The sequence below is a fragment of the Nesoenas mayeri genome, assembly GCF_963082525.1.
Source record: "Nesoenas mayeri genome assembly, chromosome: 1".
In the NCBI taxonomy this organism is placed as follows: Eukaryota; Metazoa; Chordata; class Aves; order Columbiformes; family Columbidae; genus Nesoenas; species Nesoenas mayeri.
In genome coordinates, this window is record NC_137541.1 from 213,414,357 (window position 1) to 213,438,186 (window position 23,830).

The following is a 23,830-nucleotide window of genomic DNA, read 5'->3' on the forward strand; positions in this document are numbered from 1 at the left end:
TCATTGGCTGCCGCGCTTTGAAAGCGAGGCAGCTCCCCCCCTCGTCTCCTCGGGGGATTGAGAGCGCTTCTCACTGATTGGGTGAAGTGTTTCTTGACGTCGGCCGCGCCTTGAGCGACGATTGGCTCGACGCGCGCGGGGGTGGAGCTAATGCTGCGGAAGGGTCCAGAACGCCGTGCCTTAGCACCGCCCAACATCCGGGGCGTTGGGGGGCGGGACTTGTCCCGAGCGGTCCAATCCGTGGAGAGGCGCAGAGGGCGGGGCGGGGCGTCTTAAAGGGACCGCCAGGAGACGCGGGCGCTGCGGGGGCTTGGCTGGTAGGGGGCGCCCCCGGCGGGGCGGGCAGAGCCCCGTCGCGTCCCCGTCGCGTCCCCGTCGCGTCCCCGTCGCGTCCCCGTCGCGTCCCCGTCGCGTCGCGTCGCGGTGTGGCGGTGTCGCGGTGTGGCGGTGTGGCGGCGGCAGGAGGGGCGGGCAGGGGCGGGGCGGGGGCGGGGCCGCGGCGGCGCTGCCGGGTCGGGCCATGGAGCAGCGCGGCGGGGGCTGAGCGGTGCGGGCCGGGGGGTGCGGGGGGTCGCGGCGCTGTGAGGGCTCTGGAAGGGGGGGGCTCACACCGAGGGGGGGGATCGGGGGAGTGTGGGGTGCCCGGGGGGTGAGGTCTCTGGGGGGCATGGGGCGGGTCGGGGGGGTCTCCAGGGGATGTGGGTGCCCAGGGGGGGCACAGCGCTGTGAGGTGCCCGGGGGGTCTCAGGGGGATTCGGGGTCCCCAGTGGCTCTCAGGAGGATTTGGGGTTCCTGGGGGGTCTCTGGGGGATTCGGGGTCCCCGGGGGCTCTCAGGAGGATTTGGGGTCCCCGGGGGCTCTCAGGGGAATTTGGGGTCCCCGGGGGCTCTCAGGGGAATTCGGGGTCCCCGGGGGCTCTCAGGGGGATTTGGGGTTCCCGGGAGGTCTCAGGGGGATTTGGGGTCCCCGGAGCGTCTGTGGGGCAGGGCAGGCTCAGCCCATGGCACAAAAGATTTCAGTTTATATTTCCCTGCTTTGGGCAAGACCCCCATGAGGGGCCAGGCGGGGGCTCCTCTTTGGGGACAGTGGGACACCGTGTCCCCCCAGCTGTGAGGCCACCCCCCCCCGCCCCGGGATGGCCGTGCCCCGCGTGTGTCCCCCGCTGAGCCCGCAGGCAGGTGCCAGGGCCCCCCAGCCCCATCCTGCCCTCCAGGTGTCCCCTGGGGCTCGGGGACACGCGGGCAGGGCAGCCTGGGGGTCCCGCTGCCCCGTGGATCTGCCCTTTGGTTTGTGCTCATCCTGCCGATAAATCCCCCAACAGCAGCGGCACAGCGCGGGGGCTGAGCGGTGTTTTCTGTAGCCCCCGGGTGCTGGGGAGGGGCCGGTCCCTGCCCGGGGGGCTCCGGTCGCTGGGGACACACACACCTGCCCAGACAGCTCGGGGGGATTGTCTGTAAATCGGATTTGTCTGAGCGGGCGTGAGGTGAGATCAGGGACAGGAGCTGGGCCGATGATCCTTGTGGGTCAATGCAGCTGAGGACGCTCTATGAGCAGAACGGCACAGCCCCTTGTTTGGGCGGCTGGGGGGCCCCTGGGACCACAGGATATGGGACCAAGGAGAGGGGGGTGAAGGCCGAGCAGCCGGGGCTGAGCTGAGAGCTGGGGCTGGGCTGGTGCTGAGCCCGGCGGCAGCTGCCGGGCTCGATAAACCGCCTGTCCTGACGTGCCCGATGCGGTGAGTCACGGTGTTATCGCGGTGCAGGGTCAGGGGTCCTGGTCCTGCAGCCAGGTGCTGTAAAACAAACCTGTTTGTAAAGGTGCTGAGTGCGCAGAGGGGCGGTGCTGGGTGCAGCTGCGGCGTGGTGGTGGGGCCAGCGGAGAGGGGACAGTGCCCTGCGTGGTGGGGGATGCGTGGACAGGTCACAGCACCGGCGGGCAGCATGGAGTCGCTTCAGTGGGAAAAGCCCCTCAAGCTCATTGAGTTCAACCATAACCCACCCTGTCCCTGCCCCATGTCCTGAGAACCCCCTGTCCGTCTGTCCAGCCCTGCAGGGCTGGTGACTCCAGCACTGCCCTGGGCAGCCTGTTCCAATGCCCCACAGCCCTTTGGGGAAGAAATTGTTCCCACATCCAACCTCAACCTCCCCTGGCGCAACTTGAGGCCGTTTCCTCTGCTCCTGGCGCTTGTTCCTGGGGAGCAGAGCCCGACCCCCCTGGCTCCAAGCTCCTTTCAGGCAGTTCAGAGATCAGAAGGTCTCCCCTCAGCTCCTGTTCTCCAGCTGAACCCCCAGGTCCCTCAGTCTCCATCACATTGTGCCCCAGCCCCTCACCAGCTCCGTTCCCTTCTCCCCACTCGCTCCAGCACCTCAAGGGTTTTATTGTTGTGGGAGCCCAGAACCATCCCCAGCACCCATGGGATTTGCAGCGCTGTCCTGCGCAGCTCTGAGCCCAGGAAAGCTCTGGACGGACGAGTCCCACCCAGAAGAGCTGACGTGCCGTTCCAGATGGGCCGCTGCGCTGCCTGCTGCCTGCGGGAACGCGCGTCCCTGCCCGGCGCTGCGCCTCACAGGGCAACAGAGAACCCCCACCAAACTGCTTGTTCGTTCGCAGGTCCAGCAAGATGTTACAGGTGCCGCTGCCCCTGGACCGAGACGGGATCCTGTTCCGGCTCCGATTCACCACGCTGGCCCTGGGGACTGTGTTCTGCCCGCTCTTTGGTTTCCTCTTCTGCGTGATCTGGTCTCTGCTGTTCCATTTCCAGGAGACGACAGCGACTCACTGCGGGGTAGGCAAAGTGTCCCCAGAGCTGTGGCTGCGGGGCCGTGCGGGGTGGCAGGGCTCCTCTCTTCTCTTGGGCTTTCCCACCAGAGCTGTTACAGAATCTTGAACAAGCTGCTTCATTTTATTGTATTTGTGATGTCCTGGGACTGGGGACGGAGGTTTTGGCTCTTTAGAAGGGACCGAAGGAAGTGCAGACGGGTCAGGCTGTAATTATGATAAGGAATAAAACTGGTGAAGCTGCGGATAAATCTACCATCTCGTGGAAGAGTTAACCAGCTTCTAGAAGAGGAATTTTTGGCCCTTGTGTCAGAGGAGGCACAAACACGTGCGTGGGGAGTGCGGGTTAAGAGGGACCCCCTGGATTTCCACAGGGCTGATGTTGGGTTCTCTCCCAAGGCACAAGTGTGGAGGAGCCGCTGGGGACATTGGGAGGAGGGGGCAGGAGCAGGCGGGTGCCCTCCCGCAGCGGGAGGTGGCGCCGGGGGCCTGGGGGTCCCGTGTCGTTCCTTGTGCCCGTAGCTGTGGGGTGACACGGGCGGGCGGCAGGGTCCCGCAGCGGGGAGGACGAGCCAGGTGACGGAGCAGTAATGTGCCAGGGCAGATTGTTTTGGGGAGATAAGCAATGTGTACACCCAGCGTGCGGTTCTGACCCCTCGCTGCGACACGGGTGTATGGGCCATGGAAAGGGTGCTTGGGGGGTCACACAGCTGCTGTTGCTGGGGTGCAGAACTGAGGGGTGCTCAGCTGCACACGGGAAGAGACAAGGGGCTGGGAGTGGGGAGAGGTGAGACAGGGACCTCTGGGGTTGTGTTCAGGCTGGGGAGGGACCTGCTGCACCCGCTGCCCGTGCGAGGAGTAGAATACGGAATTGATTTGGTGGCAAAAGACCTTTAAGGCCATTGAGTCAAACCATTCCCCAGCCCTGTCCCTGCCCCGTGTCCTGAGAACCTCCTGTCCGTCTGTCCAGCCCTCCAGGACTGGTGACTCCAGCACTGCCCTGGGCAGCCTGTTCCAATGCCCCACAGCCCTTTGGGGAAGAAATTGTTCCCACATCCAACCTCAACCTCCCCTGGGCAACTTGAGGCCGTTTCCTCTGCTCCTGGCGCTTGTTCCTGGGGAGCAGAGCCCGACCCCCCTGGCTCCAAGCTCCTTTCAGGCAGTTCAGAGATCAGAAGGTCTCCCCTCAGCTCCTGTTCTCCAGCTGAACCCCCAGGTCCCTCAGTCTCCATCACATTGTGCTCCAGCCCCTCACCAGCTCCGTTCCCTTCTCTCCACTCGCTCCAGCACCTCAAGGCCTTTTTTGGCGTGAGGGGCCCAGAATTCCCCCCAGGGTTGGCGGTTTGTCCCCCCCAGGTCCCAGCACAGGGACGGTCACTGCCCTGGTCCCGCTGGCCACCCCAGTGCTGGTACCAGCCAGGATGCTGGTGGCCTCTTGGCCACCTGGGCACACGCTGGCTCATGTTCAGCCGCTGCCACCAACACCCCCAGAGCCTTTTCCAGCCGCTGTTCCCCAGCTGCAGCGTCCATGGGCTTGGTGTGGCCCGTGACGTGGGGGACGCTGTGTGGAGGTGGCAGGCTTCAGGCGCCCACAAAGGAGCTGGTTCCTCTGGCAGAGAGCGGCCGAGCTGGGGGTGGATGGTTTTGTGTGGGGCCCAGGGGAGAACGAGTGGGATCAGGGATCAGCTACTCTACCGTCACTATGGTGGCTCGGGATGTCCCCAGGCTGTGACGCTCTGGAGTTGGGAGTTTATTCCGGGCTGTACTGATGGTTTTCCTTGTTCCCTGCTGCGCATTGTTTTCCCCCTGTTGCTGGCAGTTTCTCTGCTAGAGCTGAGCTAACGCACCCTGCGCCCTGCCCTCCTCTGTCCCCAAACGGGGGGACGGGGAGACGTGAGGGACCACAGCTGAGCAAAGGGAAGGAATACGGGTCAGAAATGTAAAGCCAAGAAACCCGAGGGGACCCTGAGCAGGGCAGCCCAGCGCATGGGGACTGTCCCCGCAGGGCTGGGGACAGCGTGGGGGCTGGCTGGTCCTGGGGGTGAACCAGGGTTGCTGCCCTGTTGTGTGTCCTGGCTTTTGAAATGGGAATAAACTTATTCAGAAAAAAAGACAGTTTTAGCATCTTGGAGGGCTGTGAATACTCTGCCCTGGGAGGCCCCATCTGCACAACTGGGGCCAGCGCTGGGCTCCCAGTGTAAGGACAAGGAGTCACTGCAGAGTCCAGGGAGGGACACGGAGATGCTGAGGGGTCTGGAGCAGCTTTGTGTGAGGAGACACTGAGAGAGCTGGGGCTGCTGAGCTGGAGAAGAGAAGCTGAGAGGGATGTGCTCAATGATCAATATGTCAGGGTGGGTGTCAGAGGATGGACCAGACTCTGCTCAGTGGTGCCCAGCGCCAGGGTGAGGGGCAACGGGCACAGACTGAAACACAGGAGGCTCCATGTGAACATGAGCAGAACCGTGTGTGCTGGGAGGTGCCGGAGCCTGGCCCAGGCTGCCCAGAGCGGATGTGGAGTCTCTTGCTCTGAGACATTCAAACCACCTGGGATCCTGTGTGATCTGCCCTGTGACCCTGTGTGATCTGCTCTGTGACCCTGCGTGATCTGCCCTGTGACCCTGCGTGATCTGCCCTGTGACCCTGTGTGATCTGCTCTGTGACCCTGCGTGATCTGCCCTGTGACCCTGTGTGATCTGCTCTGTGACCCTGCGTGATCTGCTCTGTGACCTTGTGTGATCTGCTCTGTGACCCTGTGTGATCTGCCCTGTGACCCTGTGTGATCTGCTCTGTGTGACCCTGTGCGATCTGCTCTGTGACCCTGTGTGATCTGCCCTGTGACCCTGCGTGATCTGCCCTGTGACCCTGCGTGATCTGCTCTGTGACCCTGTGTGATCTGCCCTGTGACCCTGCGTGATCTGCTCCGTGACCCTACGTGATCTGCTCTGTGACCCTGTGCGATCTGCTCTGTGTGACCCTGTGTGATCTGCCCTGTGACCCTGTGTGATCTGCTCCATGACCCTACGTGACCAGGTGGGGCTGGGGATCTACAGAGATCCCAACCAGCCTGGGATGCTGTGATGCTCAACATGCTCCCTACTGCTGTCCCACCAGCCGCTGTCTCTTCCAGGTCCCGAACTACCTCCCCTCCATCAGCGCGGCCATAGGGGGCGAGACCCCCCAGCGCTACGTCTGGCGCCTCTGCATCGGCCTCCACTCCGCCCCCCGCTTCCTGGTGGCCGTCGCCTACTGGAACCACTACCAGAGCTGCCACTGCTCCCACCCGCGCTACCTGCGCCTCTGCCACTGCAACCTGCTGCTCAGCCTGCTCGAGAACTTCGCCCTCCTCATCCTCACCTACGTCTCCTCTTCCGAAAACTATGGTAGGTGTCTCCTCCCGCACTCTGCGCTTGCTGTGGGGCCGCTGGGCTTGCTGGCGGCTGGCGAGGCTTTGCAGAGCTCTGCTTTGCTGTGACGTTTTGGAATTAGTCGGTTTGGAGAGAAAACAAACAGCGAAACTAAAGAAGTTCTATTAAAGTTAGTGTTTATGTAGCAAAGTTGTGTCTGTAATCATAGAATCTTGGAATCACAGAATCATTCTGGTTGGAAAAGCCCCTCCGGATGGAGTCCAACCATAACCCACCCCCGGCACTGCCCCATGTCCTGAGAACCTCCTGTCCGTCTGTCCAGCCCTCCAGGGCTGGTGACTCCAGCACTGCCCTGGGCAGCCTGTTCCAATGCCCCACAGCCCTTTGGGGACCAAATTTTCCAAATACCTGTGTTTTTCACAAAATTCTTGGCTGCTGATAACTGGTTGAAGCCGTAGGCTGAATTTTTATGTCCAGCCTTGGATCAGGCTTTAGCGCTCGGTTCCCACTTGCATGCCAGGGCCACGTTTAACGTGTCCTACCACAGCTGAGCAAAGGCAAGCACGCTCATCCCCACCAGCCGCTCTGGCTCCACTGCTGAGCTTTGGTTTTAGTTCCGCACTGGCCTCCAGCCCGCGCTCTGTTCCAGCAGCACTCTCATACCCTCCTACAGAATTGTCTGGGTAAAGTTCCCTGTGTTGGCATGAAAACAAAATGAGAATTTTTCAGGTTAAATCAACGTGTGCAAAATACAGACACGCAGTAGGCTGGGAAATGCCCTTCGCCCTCATGGTCTCATCGGAGCTGAATTTAAGTGCTGGTGGTGATATCCAGCCGTGGTTTAATCCTGAGACCTGGAGGAGGCTCTGGGGATTGACTTGGGAGGACTGGGATCCAGGAGCCAGCAAGGTGGTGCTGCGGCACGGAGAACAAACGCTGTTCTGGGACTTGTCAAGAGGAAATTCTGTGTCACCTGTCCCTGCCCTCAGCTGGGGGGACATGAGGCACATTGTGTCTGGCTGGGGGACCACGCTTGAGGATGTCGTTGAGGTTCTCAGGACATGGGGCGGTGACAGGGCTGGGTTTTGGTTGGACTCAAGCTTGAGGGGTTTTTCCAACCTCAATTCCCTGATTCTATGATTTTATACTGCAAGTATCCTCCTGCTTGCAACGGGTGAGGAGAACAAGCTGTGGGAAGGCAGATGCGTGGGGGTCGGGAAGCGCTGTAGCTGCTTGGAGCAGCAGCCTGGAAGCAGATTGTGGCCACAGGGACCCCCAGATCTGCCTGTGGGGCTGGGGGTCCAGCCCAGTGCAGATGACGGGGCGGGTGGTCTCTGAGGCTCCTCCAGCCCCTGCTGCCGTCAGGGCAGGGTGTCCTATTCACAGAGCAGAGCAGGCGCAGTCCTGCCTGCTGCTGCAGTGGGTGTTTGGAGACGTTGCATCTCGCACACCAAAACAGCTCATATCCAGGAAAACCGGCCAAAAAGTGCATGAGCACAGCGCCCTTGGGGTGCTCGGGCAGCTGATGGCTCTGTGCACGCTGCTTGTTGTCCCACTCCCGGCTGCTTCTGTCTCGCGGTGCAGCGGCTGTTGCCTCCTCCTCTCCCAGGACTGTCCCTGCAGCAGTCCCGGCCGGCGCTGTCGCTGGACACGAGTGTTCGGTGCTCACGGGCTTCCAGGGACCTGCAGATGGTGGCTTCAGGGCTGCGGTGTCATGAGCAGCACCCAGGGACCTGTCCTGGTCCACAGCGGAGCCCAGTGAGCTGGGATGGCTGGACACAGGATCACAGAATCGTTTTGGTTGGAAAAGCCCCTCAGGATCATGGAGTCCAACCATAACCCACCCTGTCCCTGCCCCGTGTCCCGAGAGCCTCCTGTCCGTTTGTCCAGCCCTCCAGGGCTGGTGACTCCAGCACTGCCCTGGGCAGCCTGTTCAATGCCCCACAGCCCTTTGGGGAAGAAATTGTTCCCACATCCAAGCTCAACCTCCCCTGGCGCAACTTGAGGCCGTTTCCTCTGCTCCTGGCGCTTGTTCCTGGGGAGCAGAGCCCGACCCCCCTGGCTCCAAGCTCCTTTCAGGCAGTTCAGAGATCAGAAGGTCTCCCCTCAGCTCCTGTTCTCCAGCTGAACCCCCAGGTCTCTCAGTCTCCATCACATTGTCCTCCAGCCCGTCACCAGCTCCATTCCCTTCTCGCCACTCGCTCCAGCACCTCAAGGCCTTTTTTGAACCCTGAGGTGATTTTGGTGCCACTGGCACTGCCATTTTGTTCACTGAGGTGATCCTGCCACCCCCGTGCCACCATTTTGTGCACTGAGGTGATTTTGGTGCCGCCATTTTGAACCCTGATCTGAGGGGCCCGGAACTGCTCCAGGATGGGCCAATTTCCCCCCCAGGTCCCAGCACAGGGACGGTCACTGCCCTGGTCCCGCTGGCCACCCCAGTGCTGGTACCAGCCAGGATCCTGTGGCCTCTTGGCCACCTGGGCACACGCTGGCTCATGTTCAGCCGCTGCCACCAGCACCCCCAGGGCCTTTTCCAGCCGCTGTTCCCAGCTGCAGCGTCCATGGGGTTGGTGCGACCCCAGCGCAGGACCCGCCACTTGGCCTTGTTGCCCCTCAGACCGTTGGCCTCAGGTGCCAGCACAGGGACGGTCGCTGCCCTGGCCCTGCTGGCCGCGTGTAAACCTGCACCTGGCGGAGCTGTGTGCTCCGGGGATCACTCCTGTCCAGCTCCGCTTCCTCATCTCCTCCTGGCATGTGTCCTTCACATCCCATCACACCCCTCCTGCCTCTACCGGTGTCCCCAGCTGTCCCCACCGCGGCAGCAGACGCAGAGCAGCCTGCCCATGGGGCATCAGCGTGGGAGCGTCCCCTTAGAGGAGTTATTTACATTCAATAATCCAATAGCCCTTAACATCTGTCTATACAGACAGGCTCTTTATATGTACAGGCTGCAAGGGGATCTGAATGAAGCTTATCCCAAACGCAGAAGAAAATACAAGAAAGCCTCAATAATTCACTTGAATTGTGGTGGTTTCCCATCCCTGGAATCGAGAGGGGAGGCGGGGAAGACAATTTCTGCTGTTCAGGTGGCTGGGAATTCAGCTGGGGTTCAGTTCCTGGAGAAGAGGCTGCAAAACTCTTCTAAACAGAGCATTTGATTGAAGACATTAATGACCCAGCTGGAGCTGCGCGGGCCCGGCCGGTCGGGCTCTGTGCTGCTCTGGCTCCGCGTTCTCGGTGCTGCCGACGAGCCTGATGACAATGGCTGATGGGCAGGTGGATAGTGCAGGAGGCCAGAAGATGGTCCTTCCTGGGTCCTGGCCTGGCTCCCTCTGCAAACCCCGCTCTGTGCCTCAGTTTCCCCGTCCCTAGAGCCACAGTGGTGACGCTGAGCTGCTCTGGCGCTGCCCGAGGTTCACGGCTGTGGGGGGCGATGGGGACTGTGCAGCGGGTGCCGGAGCACACGGACACCCCTGGCACCCCGGGGTAAATCCCCCAGCAACTGGCACGAGCGGCTTTGTCATTAAACCCTGTTCCCTGCAGCTGCCCCCTGCGAACACCCTGGTCCCCACGCTGCTGCCCACGCGAGGGGCGCAGCATCGAATTAAACCTAAAATCTCGCGCCCTCCCTGCCCCTGTGCTCGGGGTTAACAGGAAACCTGTTGTCTCGTTGATTCAGCAATCCACGAGAATGCCTTCATCGCGTTTATCACGGCGGCGCTGGGCCACATGCTCCTGACGTGCGTCCTCTGGAGAATGACTAAGAAACACACAGTAAGTCCCGAGGTACAGACGCTTTCCTTTCTTCTCTGCGCTGGGGCTGGGGAGGGGGCCGGGGGTGCTGGGGGCTGCGGCTGTCGCTGGCTCACGAAATACCCATCACCGGGGGGTAAGGGAGTTCATACCACCAGGGAAACTGGGAAGCGTCATTACCAAAATCCGTGATTTACCCAAACAAAGTGGGGAGGAATCTTTTAGTTTCCTGTTTTCTGGTTTGCGCTTAGAGCTGACATTTGACATGCCCCACAGGAGCGGGCGGGTTCCTGACCCCTTCGCCGTGCCCCACGGTGCCCGTGTCTGAGCTGAAATGGGTGTTTCTGTGCTGGGAACGGGGGAGCTGCTGGTCCCGAGGGCTGGGGCGGCTGCCGGCACGGGCACCAGATGCTGTTACCCCTTTGAGCAAGAAGTAGTGCCAGCAGGACAGGGAACTGCTGCAGAGAGTCCAGCGCAGCCACCAAGATGCTGCAGGGAGTGGAGCATCTCCCGTGTGAGGAAAGGCTGAGGGAGCTGGGGCTCTTTAGTTTTGAACAAGAGGACACTGAGGGGGGACTCATTGCTGGGGATCAATATGGAAAGGGGCAGTGTCAGGAGGATGGAGCCAGGCTCTGCTGGTGACAACCAGGGACAGGACAAGGGGCAATGGGTGCAAACTGGAACACAGGAGGTTCCACTGGAAGAGGAGAAGCAACTTGTTGTGGTGAGGGTGTCAGAGCCTGGCCCAGGCTGCCCAGGGGGCTGTGGAGTCTCCTTCTGTGCAGACATTCCAACCCGCCTGGACACCTTCCTGTGTAACCTCATCTGGGTGTTCCTGCTCCGGGGGGATTGCACTGGATGAGCTTTCCAGGGCCCTTCCCCGTGGGCACCGGCACAGCTGCGGACAGGGCAAGACGCTTGGCTTTGAAATTCCATACGTGGAATCTGCTTGTGGGGTGTGTGAGTCCCTGAGCGCTCGGCTGTGCCCGGGGCTCGAGGCTCCCAGGACCTCGCTGCCCTTTGTCCCTCAGTGAGGGTGTGGAGCTGCTGGAGAGGGGCCAGAGCAGCCCCAGGAGTGACCCGAGGCTGGAACAGCTCTGCTGGGGACAGGTGAGAGAGCTGGGCTGTTCAGCTGGAGAAGCTCCAGGAGACCTTAGTGCGGCCTTTCTGGACTTAAAAGGGGCCCGTAAGGAAGATGGGGACAGATTTTGAGCAGGACCTATTGTGACAGGACAAGGGGTGATGGTTTAAACTAAAGGAGGGAGATTCAGGCTGGAAACGAGGAAGAAATTGTTGCCCCGAGGGGCTTTCACCCAAGATCCCATTAGGAAACATCATGAGCAAAGTCCCATGGGCGAGGGTGTGAGCCGCTGTGCCCTGCTGCCACCTGGCAGACTCGTACCCGCAGGTCACCGTCCTCTGGCACGTCACCCGCTGGGGCTGGGGCGTCACCCGCTGCCGAGGAGCTGCGGGAGGCAGACGGGAGGTGCCGGCAGGGCTGGCCAGAGCCTGTCATGGGGTCACCGACGTTTGGGTTGAGGGACCTTCCCAGCTCCCCAGCGCCACCACTGCCATAGCAGGGACATCGTCACAGCTCAGGGTGCTCAGACCCCGTCCAGCCTGGCCTGGGATGTCTCAGGGATGGTTCATCCACCACCTCTCTGGCCAACCTGGGCCAGGCTCCCACCACCCTCAGGGCAACAATTCCTTATATCCAGCCTCAATCTCCCTCCTTTAGTTTAACCCATCACCCCTTGTCCTGTCACAACAGGCCCTGCTCAAAAGTCTGTCCCCATCTTTCTCATTGGCCCCTTTTAAGTCCAGAAATGCTGCACTGAGGTCTCCCCGGAGCTTCTCTTCTCCAGCTGAACACCCCAAATCTTAGCCTGTCCCCAGCAGAATCCCATGTGTCTGCACATCCGCAGCCCATCGGTGACACGTCTCTGGCTGGTGGCCTTGCTGGGGAGCAGCGTGTACCCACAAAGCCTGTGGGTTCGGCGTTGCTGGTGCTGCCACCCGGGCTGTCCTGCCCCCGGCCTCCTGCTCTGCTGGGACCGGGTGGTTTGTTCGGGCACGGGACAAGGGGCACAGCAGACAGATGCAGGAGCGCGCAGGTGACAGCAGCAGTGACACCAAACCCATGGCCTTCGTGGCGCAGGCTGTTCCCCCACAGACCCAGCAAGCCCACCGTGCTGGGCAGGACTTGCCTGGGCTGGGCGCGGCGGTTAAGCCGCAGTGTCTCTGGCCGAGTGCCACAGTGAGCGAGGTGGCAGCCTGTCCTCGTCACCCTCTGCCCGGTGCCGTAGGGCTCACGCCGGGCACACGTGTCCTGGTGCACGTGCCCAAACCCCCAGCAAAGGAACCTCTGTCCTCTCGGAGTGTGTGTCAACCATGGCACATCCCTGGGTGGGCAGGGAGGGACGGGGTAGAAACACAGAGACATTTTGGTTGGAAAAGCCCTTCAAGGTCATTGAGTCCGACTGTTCCCCACCCCTGTCCCTGCCCCATGTCCTGAGAACCTCCTGTCCGTCTGTCCAGCCCTCCAGGGCTGGTGACTCCAGCACTGCCCTGGGCAGCCTGTTCCAATGCCCCACAGCCCTTTGGGGAAGAAATTGTTCCCACATCCAACCTCAACCTCCCCTGGGCAACTTGAGGCCGTTTCCTCTGCTCCTGGCGCTTGTTCCTGGGGAGCAGAGCCCGACCCCCCTGGCTCCAAGCTCCTTTCAGGCAGGTCAGAGATCAGAAGGTCTCCCCTCAGCTCCTGTTCTCCAGCTGAACCCCCAGGTCCCTCAGTCTCCATCACATTGTGCTCCAGCCCCTCACCAGCTCCGTTCCCTTCTCTCCACTTGCTCCAGCACCTCAAGGCCTTTCTTGGCATGAGGGGCCCAAAACTGCCCCCAGGATTGGCGGTTTGGCCTCCCCAGGTCCCAGCACAGGGACGGTCACTGCCCTGATGTCCTGGCTCATTGTGCCACCATTTGTCACAGTGCCACCACCCAGCACAGCTGCCCCTGCCCTCCTGGGCATTCCCTGCAGACGGGGGGCTCTGCCTGCCCCCCAAAGCTGATGTCCCCCTGTGGGGAGGGGACCCTCTGGGCCAGCCCTGCAGCCCGGCTCGTGTGTCCTCACAGCAGCTGCTGCGGGGCCCGTGTCGGCAGATGGAGCTGTGGCCCAGGGAGCGAGGGCGGCGGGCGAGCTCCTCCCGAAGCAGCTGCAGGGCGACTGTCACGCTGCGGGGTCTGGGCGAAGCGGCCGAGGCTGGACACGCCACGGGGCGCGTGGCTCCGACCGCATCCTTTGATAAGCTCTGCGTCCCCCTTATCACCGCTCTGCAGATCTGCCTTGTCGCTCCGTCCCGTGATGCGCGACGTGGCCGTGAATCGCTCCCACGGGGACACGGCTCCTCGGGGGCTCGTGGTGCTGCTGAGGCTCCTGGGGCTGCACTCGGGCTTCCCGGGGGTGCCGGGCTCGGCCCCGCTCCTGCGCCCCCGCGGCTGCTGCCCAGAGGGCCTGCAGGGCTGTTTTAGGGGAGGGCACAAATTATCTCCTCTTGTGGGTCATGGCACCTTGGGGCCGGGTTCTGGCTCCGTTCTTATCAGTTTTAGGGGGTTTTGTTACCCCCAGCCCTGGAGCCAACAGTGGCAGGAGGGGACAGGCAAGGGGGATGAATCAGGTCCCACAGTGTCTTGTCCTTCCCTTGTCTGTGTCTGAGGAAGCCACCAAGTGTCCCCAGGGGGGTTCAGGTCCTTTCACTCCAAAGCTGGGACCATTTCCAGGACAGATGTGATGTGAGGGGCTGGAAGGTTGGACCTGGGGGTCTGTGCAGCTGAGTTTGGAGCGCGGGACGGGGCCAGCAGAGCCGTCCCCTGGCCCGTGTCTGGAGCTGCTTTGTAGCAGCGCCAGAGGGGGCAACGCTCCCTGGCTTTACCGGGGTTTCAGCGCCCGGGTGACGGGAATTGGTCTTGCAAAAGAAGCCTCGCTGGTGGGGCTGGTGTTGCAAGGGCCTCTGTGCAAGGGCAGGAAGGTGCTGGGGAACTTCTTCGTAATGGGGAAGTACGGGCGGTTTCCAGCTGCAAGGCAGCAAATAGTGAGAAAAAGGAAAACAAAGCTCTGCAGGAGGGAAGCAAACAGCAAGCAGGCCCAGAGGAGGAGGGGAAGGGGCGAAGCAGGGAGAGCTCGGGGGAAAAGGGAGTGGGGGCCAACGAGCGTCCAGCTCCGTGCTGGTGGCCGTCCCCACCGTCACCCCTGCTCCGGGCCACTGCTCGCCCTGCCAGAGCCTCCTGCCGCAGCTGGCCCGGCCGCCGCGAGGACGCCGCGTGGTGCAGCCGAGCGGAGCGGTTTCACTTCTTGTTTGCAAACACGTTTCCCCCCGTCCCAGCCACTGGCGTCACCGGTGGCTCCATTTCAGCTGCCAGCCCAGCTGCTTCAGACCCATCGATGGGGCCGGGTCTGGCTGTGCCACCGCTGCCGTCCTGCCCGTCCTGCCCGCGCTGCCGCAGCGGCACAGCCGGGCTGGGCTTCAACCGCGGCTGGAGGAACCACCAACGCGGCCTGTGAACGCACGTGTTTTCACAGAATCACAGAACCCCAGGATGTGAGGGGTTGGAAGGGACCTCAAAGCTCATCCAGTGCAATCCCCCCATGGAGCAGGAACACCCAGATGAGGTTACACAGGAAGGTGTCCAGGCGGGTTGGAATGTCTGCACAGAAGGAGACTCCACAACCCCCTGGGCAGCCTGGGCCAGGCTCTGCCACCCTCACCAGGAACAAGTTTCAGCCCAACTCCTGGGCAGCACGGTCGCCTGTGGGGCGGTGGCAGCAGCTCACACAACCCTCTATAAATATCCCAGCCTAAGCCGTTGGTGCTGGGAGAGTTTGTGTTGGGGTTCAGCACAGAGCAGCCAGGAGCACGTGAGGGGGAGCTGGGAGCGATGTGCAGCACGAAGCACGGAGGGTGCACTGTCCCCAAGGAGGAGACGGCTCTGTAAGCAGGGCTGCTGCTGGGGAGGTCCCAGGGGAACGTAGCTCTTGCATTTTCAGTTAACGTCACTTTGCTGCTCTAGTCTGTGTCCCCATCAGGAACTGGTGGGTGAGCCTCACAGGGTCCCTCTTCTTCCTCTCTGGGTGGGGGGCAGCAGGAGCTCTGTGCCGCTCAGCAGCATCCTCCTGCCCTTGGCGCTGGGTTTGTGGGGCTGGGGGCTCCCCTGGGACAGGTGACAGTGATACCGGGTGTTCCACAGGCTGGGAGCTGCGTGGGCAGCGTCCTGGGCTGCGGCTGCAGGGATGTCCTTGTCGGGGTGGGCTGGGGCAGCTGGTCCCTTCTGTCCCATCAAAGAATCATGGAATAGTCCGGAGTGAAGGGCCTTCCCAGCCCCCCAGTGCCCCCCCTGCCATGAGCAGGGACATCTGCACCAGCTCAGGGTGCTCAGACCCCGTCCAGCCTGGCCTGGGATGTCTCCAGGGATGGTTCATCCACCACCTCTCTGGCCAACCTGGGCCAGGCTCTCACCACCCTCAGGCCAACAATTCCTCATATCCAGCCTGAATCTCCCTCCTTTAGTTTAACCCATCACCCCTTGTCCTGTCACAACAGACCCTGCTCTAAAGTCTGTCCCATCTTTCTCATTGTCTCCTTTGAAGTACCTCACAGTGCAGCACGGTGCAGTGCCGTATGACACCATGCAGTGCCGTGCAGTGCAGCACAGTGTGGTGCAGTGCTGTATGACACAGTGCAGTGCTGTATGATATGGTGCAGTGCTGTATGACACGGTGCAGTGCTGTATCACACGGTGCAGTGCAGGGCAGTGTGGTGCAGTGCTGTATGACACAGTGCAGTGCTGTATGACGCGTTGCAGGGCAGTGTGGTGCAGTGTTGTATGACACAGTGCAGTGCTGTATGATATGGTGCAGTGCTGTATGACACGGTGCAGTGCTGTATCACACGGTGCAGTGCAGGGCAGTGTGGTGCAGTGCTGTATGACACAGTGCAGTGCTGTATGACGCGTTGCAGGGCAGTGTGGTGCAGTGTTGTATGACACAGTGCAGTGCTGTATGACACAGTGTGGTGCTGTATGACACGGTGCAGTGCAGGGCAGTGTGGCGCAGTGCTGTATCACACGGTGCAGTGCTGTATCACACAGTGCAGTGCAGGGCAGTGTGGTGCAGTGCTGTATCACGCGGTGCAGTGCTGTACCACACGGTGCAGTGCTGTATCTCATGGTGCAGTGCTGTATCTCATGGTGCAGTGCTGTACCACACGGTGCAGTGCTGTACCACACGGTGCAGTGCTATGTGACACGGTGCAGTGCTGTATCTCACGGTGCAGTGCTGTGTGACACGGTGCAGTGCTGTATCACACGGTGCAGTGCTGTACCACACGGTGCAGTGCAGGGCAGTGTGGTGCAGTGCTGAATGACACGGTGCAGTGCTGTATGACATGGTGCAGTGCTGTATCACACGGTGCAGTGCTGTACCACACGGTGCGGCGCAGGGCAGTGTAGTGCAGTGCTGTATCACACGGTGCAGTGCTGTACCACACGGTGCAGTGCTATGTGACACGGTGCAGTGCTGTATCTCACGGTGCAGTGCTGTGTGACACGGTGCAGTGCTGTATCACACGGTGCAGTGCTGTACCACACGGTGCAGTGCAGGGCAGTGTGGTGCAGTGCTGAATGACACGGTGCAGTGCTGTATGACATGGTGCAGTGCTGTATCACACGGTGCAGTGCTGTACCACACGGTGCGGCGCAGGGCAGTGTAGTGCAGTGCTGTATCACACGGTGCAGTGCTGTACCACACGGTGCAGTGCAGGGCAGTGTGGTGCAGTGCTGTATGACACGGTGCAGTGCTGTACCACACGGTGCGGTGCAGGGCAGTGTGGTGCAGTGCTGTATCACACGGTGCAGTGCTGTGTGGCACGGTGCAGTGCTGTATGACACGGTGCAGTGCTGTACCACACGGTGCGGTGCAGGGCAGTGTGGTGCAGTGCTGTATCACACGGTGCAATGCTGTGTGACACGGTGCAGTGCTGTATCACACGGTGCGGTGCATGGCAGTGTGGTGCAGTGCTGTATGACACGGTGCAGTGCTGTATGACACGGTGCAGTGCTGTACCACACAGTGCGGTGCAGGGCAGTGTGGTGCAGTGCTGTATCACACGGTGCAGTGCTGTGTGACACGGTGCAGTGCTGTACCACACGGTGTGGTGCTGTACCACACGGTGCGGTGCAGGGCAGTGTGGTGCAGTGCTGTATCACACGGTGCAGTGCTGTACCACACGGTGCGGTGCAGGGCAGTGTGGTGCAGTGCTGTATCACACGGTGCAGTGCTGTATCACACGGTGCGGTGCAGGGCAGTGTGGTGCAGTGCTGTATGACACGGTGCAGTGCTGTATGACATGGTGCAGTGCTGTACCACACGGTGCAGTGCTGTATCACACAGTGCGGTGCAGGGCAGTGTGGTGCAGTGCTGTATGACACGGTGCAGTGCTGTATCACACGATGCAGTGCTGTACCACACGGTGCAGTGCTGTATCACACGGTGCAGTGCTGTACCACATGGTGCAGTGCTGTACCACACGGTGCAGTGCTGTATCACACGGTGCAGTGCTGTATCACGCGGTGCAGTGCAGGGCAGTGTGGTGCAGTGCTGTACCACACGGTGCAGTGCTGTACCACATGGTGCAGTGCTGTACCACACGGTGCAGTGCTGTATCATACGGTGCAGTGCTGTACCACACGGTGCAGTGCTGTATCACATGGTGCAGTGCTGTATCACACGGTGCAGTGCTGTATCACACGGTGCAGTGCTGTATCATACGGTGCAGTGCTGTACCACACGGTGCAGTGCTGTATCACATGGTGCAGTGCTGTATCACACGGTGCAGTGCTGTATCACGCGGTGCAGTGCAGGGCAGTGTGGTGCAGTGCTGTACCACACGGTGCAGTGCTGTACCACACGGTGCGGTGCAGGGCAGTGTGGTGCAGTGCTGTATCTCACGGTGCAGTGCTGTATCACACGGTGCAGTGCTGTACCACACGGTGCAGTGCAGGGCAGTGTGGTGCAGTGCTGTATCACACGGTGCAGTGCTGTACCACATGGTGCAGTGCTGTACCACACGGTGCGGCGCAGGGCTGCTGCCGCTCTCCTCACTGCGAGCAGCCCGGCCGTGCTGCCGCTTCTCAGCGCCGCCGTTTCCGCCGTTGCCGTGGGATGAAAACAAGGCTGTTTGTGACCCGCGTTTCCGCTGTGAAACCCCACAGGCCGCCTCGGCCCCGGCGCGTTGTTGTTTCGCTCACGGTTGGCACCGCCGCTCGCCCCACCCGCCCCAGCGCCCCGCGCCCTCCCTGCTCCTGCCTGCGCCGGCCCTGAACCAGGGGGTCCGGGAGGACAGGGACGAGGACGGGGACAAGGACAGGGACAAGGACACAGGGACAAGGACAGAGGCGCTCAGCAGCCGCAGCAGGAAGGGACTGGCCTGGGGGACGGGGCGGCGCTGGCCTCACGTCCCCGCTGGTGAAGGCGGCGGCCGGGCCGTCCTTCCTCTCTGGGTTTTCCTCCCTGCGTGACCTGTTTGTGCTGCCGGCAGCTTTCTGGGGGTAACGGAAAGTGTGATGGGGCAATTTAAATTTTCCTTATTCTCAGCAGTCCCTGAAAATGGGAGTTTTTTGTCACGCGTGAAACGTCAGATGAGGGGGAAATTCCCCTCCCACTCAGGAACGGGAATAACAGCCGGTGGCTGGGCTGGTATTTGGCAGGACAAGGGGTGATGGGTTAAACTAAAGGAGGGAGATTGAGGCTGGATATGAGGAATTGTTGCCCTGAGGGTGGTGAGAGCCTGGCCCAGGTTGGGCAGAGAGGGGGTGGGTGAACCATCCCTGAGACATCCCAGGCCAGGCTGGACGGGCTCTGAGCACCCTGAGCTGTGACGATGTCCCTGTCATGTCAGGGGGGGCTGGGAAGGTCCCTTCAACACAATCTATCCTAAGATTCTACCCTTGGCCCCATTGCATGGGGTTCCGTCCCCCTTTCCAGCCCCCTTGTCCTGGGGCTTCGTGTGCTGGGACCAGGGCCAGGGGCTCCATCCTGCGCTGGGCTGGAGACACCAGGGTCTGCCCCGCATGCCCCTCAGCCCCTGCGCACAGCTGGGGGCTCCTGTGCCATGGAGTCCCCACACACACTCGGGGTGCGGGGAGGCGCTGGCAGCAGCCCCGTGCTGCCCTTCCGCCCATTGTGCTGCTGGAGGTGGCGCTGAGGGGCAGGATGGGCCCCCCCCAGTGCCGGGGTGGCTCGTGCAACGTCTCCAGCGCGGCACCCGTTCCTTCATGTGGTTTCCTCCTCCCCGGCACAGTTGCGAGCGCGGGCGGGCAGCACCCACTGGTGAATTCCCCGCACTGGGGCGGTTGGGCAGCGCCCGGGGAGCCGGGGCCACCTGCAGCCGCCCCATCTGCAGCCGGAGGATCTACCGTCTGGTAGAGCCGTTGGCCCCGTTCTGGGGGCTGCGAGAGCCCCGTGTGCACCCCAGCAGCACCGCAGCTCCTGCCTCCGCAGTCACCTGCATTCACACAGCGTCCCGGGCTGGTTGTGCCCTCTGTGCATCCCCAGCCCCCCCTGCTCACGCAGGGTCACAGGGCAGATCATGCAGGGTCACAGAGCAGATCACGCAGGGTCACAGGGCAGATCGCGCAGGGTCACAGGGCAGATCACACAGGGTCACAGGGCAGATCACGCAGGGTCACAGGGCAGATCGCACAGGGTCACAGAGCAGATCACACAGGGTCACAGGGCAGATCACGCAGGGTCACAGAGCAGATCACGCAGGGTCACAGAGCAGATCAGTCCCAGCGGTTTGAATGTCTCAGAGCAGGAGACTCCACACCCGCTCTGGGCAGCCTGGGCCCGGCTCCGGCACCTCCCAGCACACACGGTTCTGCTCATGTTCACATGGAGCCTCCTGTGTTTCAGTCTGTGCCCGTTGCCCCTCACCCTGGCGCTGGGCACCACTGAGCAGAGTCTGGTCCATCTCTGACACCCCCCCTGACATATTGATCATTGAGCACATCCCTCTCAGCTTCTCTTCTCCAGCTCAGCAGCCCCAGCTCTCTCAGTGTCTCCTCACACAAAGCTGCTCCAGACCCCTCAGCATCTCCGTGTCCCTCCCTGGACTCTGCAGTGACTCCTTGTCCTTACACTGGGAGCCCAGCGCTGGCCCCAGTTGTGCAGATGGGGCCTCCCAGGGCAGAGCAGAGGGGGAGGAACAACCTCCCTGACCTGCTGCCCACACTCTTCCTCACACACCCCAAGTCCCATTGGCCTCTTGGCCACAAGGTCACATTGGTGGCTCGTGGTGTCTCTGGGGTTGTGTGTTTTGTTGGCATCAGGCGGTGCTGGAGGCCCCACAGCCCTGCGACCGCTCACTGGCTACGGCAGCGAGTCCCCTCGGGTGGGAGCTGCTGTCCCGCCGTGGGGAGCCCGGGCGGCCACTCGGGTTGTCTCCATGTGGGTGTGATCCCTCCGCGTGTCCCCAAGTCACAGCCCTGACAAAGCCACCAATGTGGCCTATGGTCCTTACCCGGGTGACTGTGCCCAAGGAGCCGGGGTGCACAGGGGTCCCAGGGCAGAGCGTCCCTGGGCTTGGGGGCGGCAGCTCCAGCGGGTCCAGTGGCCGCAGTGACCAGGGCTGAGGAGCTGGTGGCCTCGACGGGTCCCTGCTGTGCCAGGGCAGACACCAGGGTCCAGCCAGGGCTCTGACCCAACTCTTGGCCTCTTCCAGGAGCGCAAGTCATACAAGTGGAAGCAGCTGCTCTTCTTCTTCACCTTCATCACCTTCGCTTTTGCCGTGTGCGTTTACTTCCACCACAACTGGTACTGCGGCCCCGGAGGTAAGAAGGGCCGGGGCAGGGCTGCGTTCCCCCCGCAGCATGGCTGTGCCGGGGGGACGCATGCGGGGAAGTGACCGGGGTGATGCCTTGGCTGCCAAATCCCAGGCAGAGGCCAGGGGAGCTCCCCTGAAAGGAACGGTGCCCACTGGCCTTCTCCACAACCCCCCGCGCCATCCCCGTCCCGTTCCGCCCCATCCCCATCCCATCCCCATCCCATTCCACCCCATCCCTGTCCCCCCAGGGAGGTCCCCAGGGGATCCCGATCTCCTGGGGCACACATGGAGGTCGTTCCCCTCACTTGCTGTGTCCCACCAGTGTACACCGTCTTCGCCTTCCTGGAGTACCTGGTGGTCCTCTCCAACATGGCCTTCCACATGACTGCCTTCTGGGACTTCGGCAACAAGGAGCTGGTGGTGAGCTCACTGCTGGAGGACAAGCACTTCTAGGCGGCCGCGCTGCCGGGGGGCTGCTCCTCCGGGGGGAGCAGAGACCCCCTCCTGTCCCGCTGCCCCCAGGGCCGGGGTGTTTGCCGTGGAGCTGCTGCAAGGATCCCCGGGGTCCTGAGTCCACGGGTGTCTGCGTGGTCCCTGGCTGTGCCTGGAGCTCTTACAGAGGGGCTGGGGGCTCTCACTGGGGACCCTCGGGGCTGGTGCCCCCTCCCTGGCTCCCCGATGACTGCGGGATGGGCAGCAGCGCAGAAGAGGGGCAAGTTCCTGCTGCTCGGTTGTGCAGAGGATGCTCCCGGCGGAGCGGGGTGCTGCTCCCGGCAGAGCGGGGCGCTGCTCCCGGCAGAGCAGGATGCTGCTCCCGGCAGAGCAGGATGCTGCTCCCGGCGGAGCGGGGCGCTGCTCCCGGCGGAGCGGGGCGCTGATCCCGTGGCGCGGGGGACCAGCCTCGCCCCGAGGTGCAGCAATGACTTTCCAAGCCATGAGGTTGTAGAGAAGGTGTGTTTATTCAGCGCTGGGCACACACGGGCTAATTCCTCCAAGGGGTGGCAGATCCGCAGCAGCGGTACCAGCCCTGCCCCTGCTCCCCCCGGCTGCTCTCGCGGTTCCCCGCCAGGCTGGGAGCCCTTGGGCAAGCTCCCCAAAAGGGCTGGTGGCCTTTCGGGCCTGGGCGCTGCAGGCAGCCCGGGGAGCAGCAGCGCTCGCGGCCCCTGTGCCTCTCTGGCTGAACCCCAAAGCGGAGCAGCCGCCCCTTTGTCTTTGGGGGCCCAGCGATGCTACTGCTGACCTGGAACCAGGGTGTGGGGGTGACCCCACCTGCCGGGGCGCGGGGGCTGGCGTGGCAGAGTGCTGGGGTGCCGGCAGCGTCCCCCGGCCGGGCTCCGAGACAGCTGAGGCTGCTCGGGCTTGGCCGTGGCCTGGGAGGGACCAGCCGCGTCCTGCACCGGGAGGGACGGCGGAGCCGGTGCGGTGCCGGTGCGGTGCCGGTGCGGTGCGGGAGAGGCAGCGCGGGGCTCGCTCCTGCACGCTCGCTGCCGGAGCCACGGGCAGGGGCTGCGGGCAGGGGGAGCTGAGCCTGGCAGCACTGGGGCCCGTCTTGACTTTGGGGGCTCTGTGCTTGCCTGGGCTCACCGCACTCACTGCAAGGACCAACACGGGCCCCTGCGACTGCCCCTCGTGCGAATGCAGCCGCCACAACAGTCCCCAGGATGTCCCCGCGCTTGTCCCTGCGTTCCCAGGGCTCGGGCAGAGCCTCCCGCACCGTGAGCTGTGTCCTGGCTGAGCCGGGGCCGCGCTGGCCATTGCGAGTGTCCCGCCGTGCCGTGTCCATCCGTGAGCGTCCCCCGCGCCGTGCCGGGCTCCATCCAGCCCCGCCTGCATGTGTGTGCGTGCTGCCCGCCGCCTGCGCCGCAGCTGGGGGGCTGAAATAAAGCACTGAGTATTTTTGCGAGCTCCCGGCAAACTCCGTCCCGCTCCCACCCAGCCCGCCCAGCGCGGCACCGGCACCAGCACGGCCGGCGGGTCCGTCCCCTGGGCCGGGGTGGGGTCTGGGCTGGGGGGCAGTATGGGACCGCAGGTGCCGGGTGAGGCCGAGGCGGGGAGCTGGGCTGAGCTCCCCCAACAGCTGGGGGCTCCCGCATGATCTAGGGCTGCAGATGGGGGATGCCGTGGGGCTGGGGCTGGAGGAGCCGGCTTGGCTTGGCCATGGTGCGGGGCAGGGTGCTGGGGTGCATGGAGCTGCCTCAGTTTCCCCCTGTGCGGTGCTGGGGGTCCTGCGGGGCGGTGGGGCTGCGGTGAGGCCTTGAGCTCATCGCAGCTGGGATGGAGCTGGGAGCAGCTGGGAGGGACTGGGAGCAGCTGGGAGGGACTGGGAGCAGCTGGGAGGGACTGGCCATGAGCTCATCCCGCTGCCCCCGGGCCAGGGCAGGGCCGCGTCCTGCGCTTCCACACCCAGCCCGGGGGCTCTGCCCCGTCCCCACTGCTCTGCCGTACCCCAGTGCACACCCTGCCAGCCTTGGGGACAGGGTCCACATCGGCCCCCGGCATGGGGACATCCCGCTGTGGCACCACAGGGCTACCGAGGATCCCCCCGACAGTGCCGGACACCGCAGTGTGGGGAATTGGGGATTGGACTGGATGATCTTCCGGCGTCCCTTCCAATCCCTAACATTCTGTGGTTATGTATAGGGGGGGCCAACGCTGCATTAGCCGCCCCAGCTCTGCAGCCCCACGTTGTGACACCCACGGCTCTGCCGTCACCCTGCCCACGGGGGCTTGCGGGGCACAGCCCCTCGGGCGCTGGTGACCCCACCTGGCCCCAAGGGGGGACCCCCCAGCACAGCCCCCCGGTGGTGGTGGGGATAAGGTCAGACCCTGGCTCTGCGGTGGGAGCACGATGCGGAGGACGCAGCCCGCAGGGACCGTGCTGGGGAGCAGGATGCGGCCATGGGGGTCCCCCGGGGGGAGCAGATTGGGTGCAGCCCCCAGGGCCGGGCTGGGCCGGGCTGAGCCTCTTGTGGGCTCCCAAGCCGGGCTCTGGGGGCCACGCTTTGCCCCATTCCCCGGGGCTGCAGCAGCCCCGGCTGCGGGAGGGGCGGCGAGGGGA

At 62.9% G+C, this 23,830-nt stretch overlaps 1 protein-coding gene across 4 annotated transcripts; it reads left to right on the plus strand.

The window, feature by feature from the left end:
- Window positions 1-227: 227 nt before the first annotated feature.
- PGAP2 (post-GPI attachment to proteins 2) lies at window positions 228-22,669 on the plus strand. Of its 4 annotated transcripts, none has more exons than XM_080356497.1 (6): window positions 228-317; window positions 2,611-2,785; window positions 5,906-6,158; window positions 9,826-9,932; window positions 20,671-20,779; window positions 21,095-22,669. In XM_080356497.1, exons 2-6 carry the CDS (start codon window positions 2,621-2,623, stop codon window positions 21,223-21,225), a joined length of 765 nt encoding a protein of 254 aa, XP_080212623.1. In that variant the 5' UTR covers window positions 228-317; window positions 2,611-2,620; the 3' UTR covers window positions 21,226-22,669. The 4 variants fall into 4 exon arrangements, with proteins under 4 accessions (XP_080212623.1, XP_080212622.1, XP_080212620.1 ...); XM_080356496.1 differs by lacking the exon at window positions 228-317 and adding an exon at window positions 501-547; XM_080356494.1 differs by lacking the exon at window positions 228-317 and adding an exon at window positions 965-1,735.
- Window positions 22,670-23,830: the final 1,161 nt, after the last annotated feature.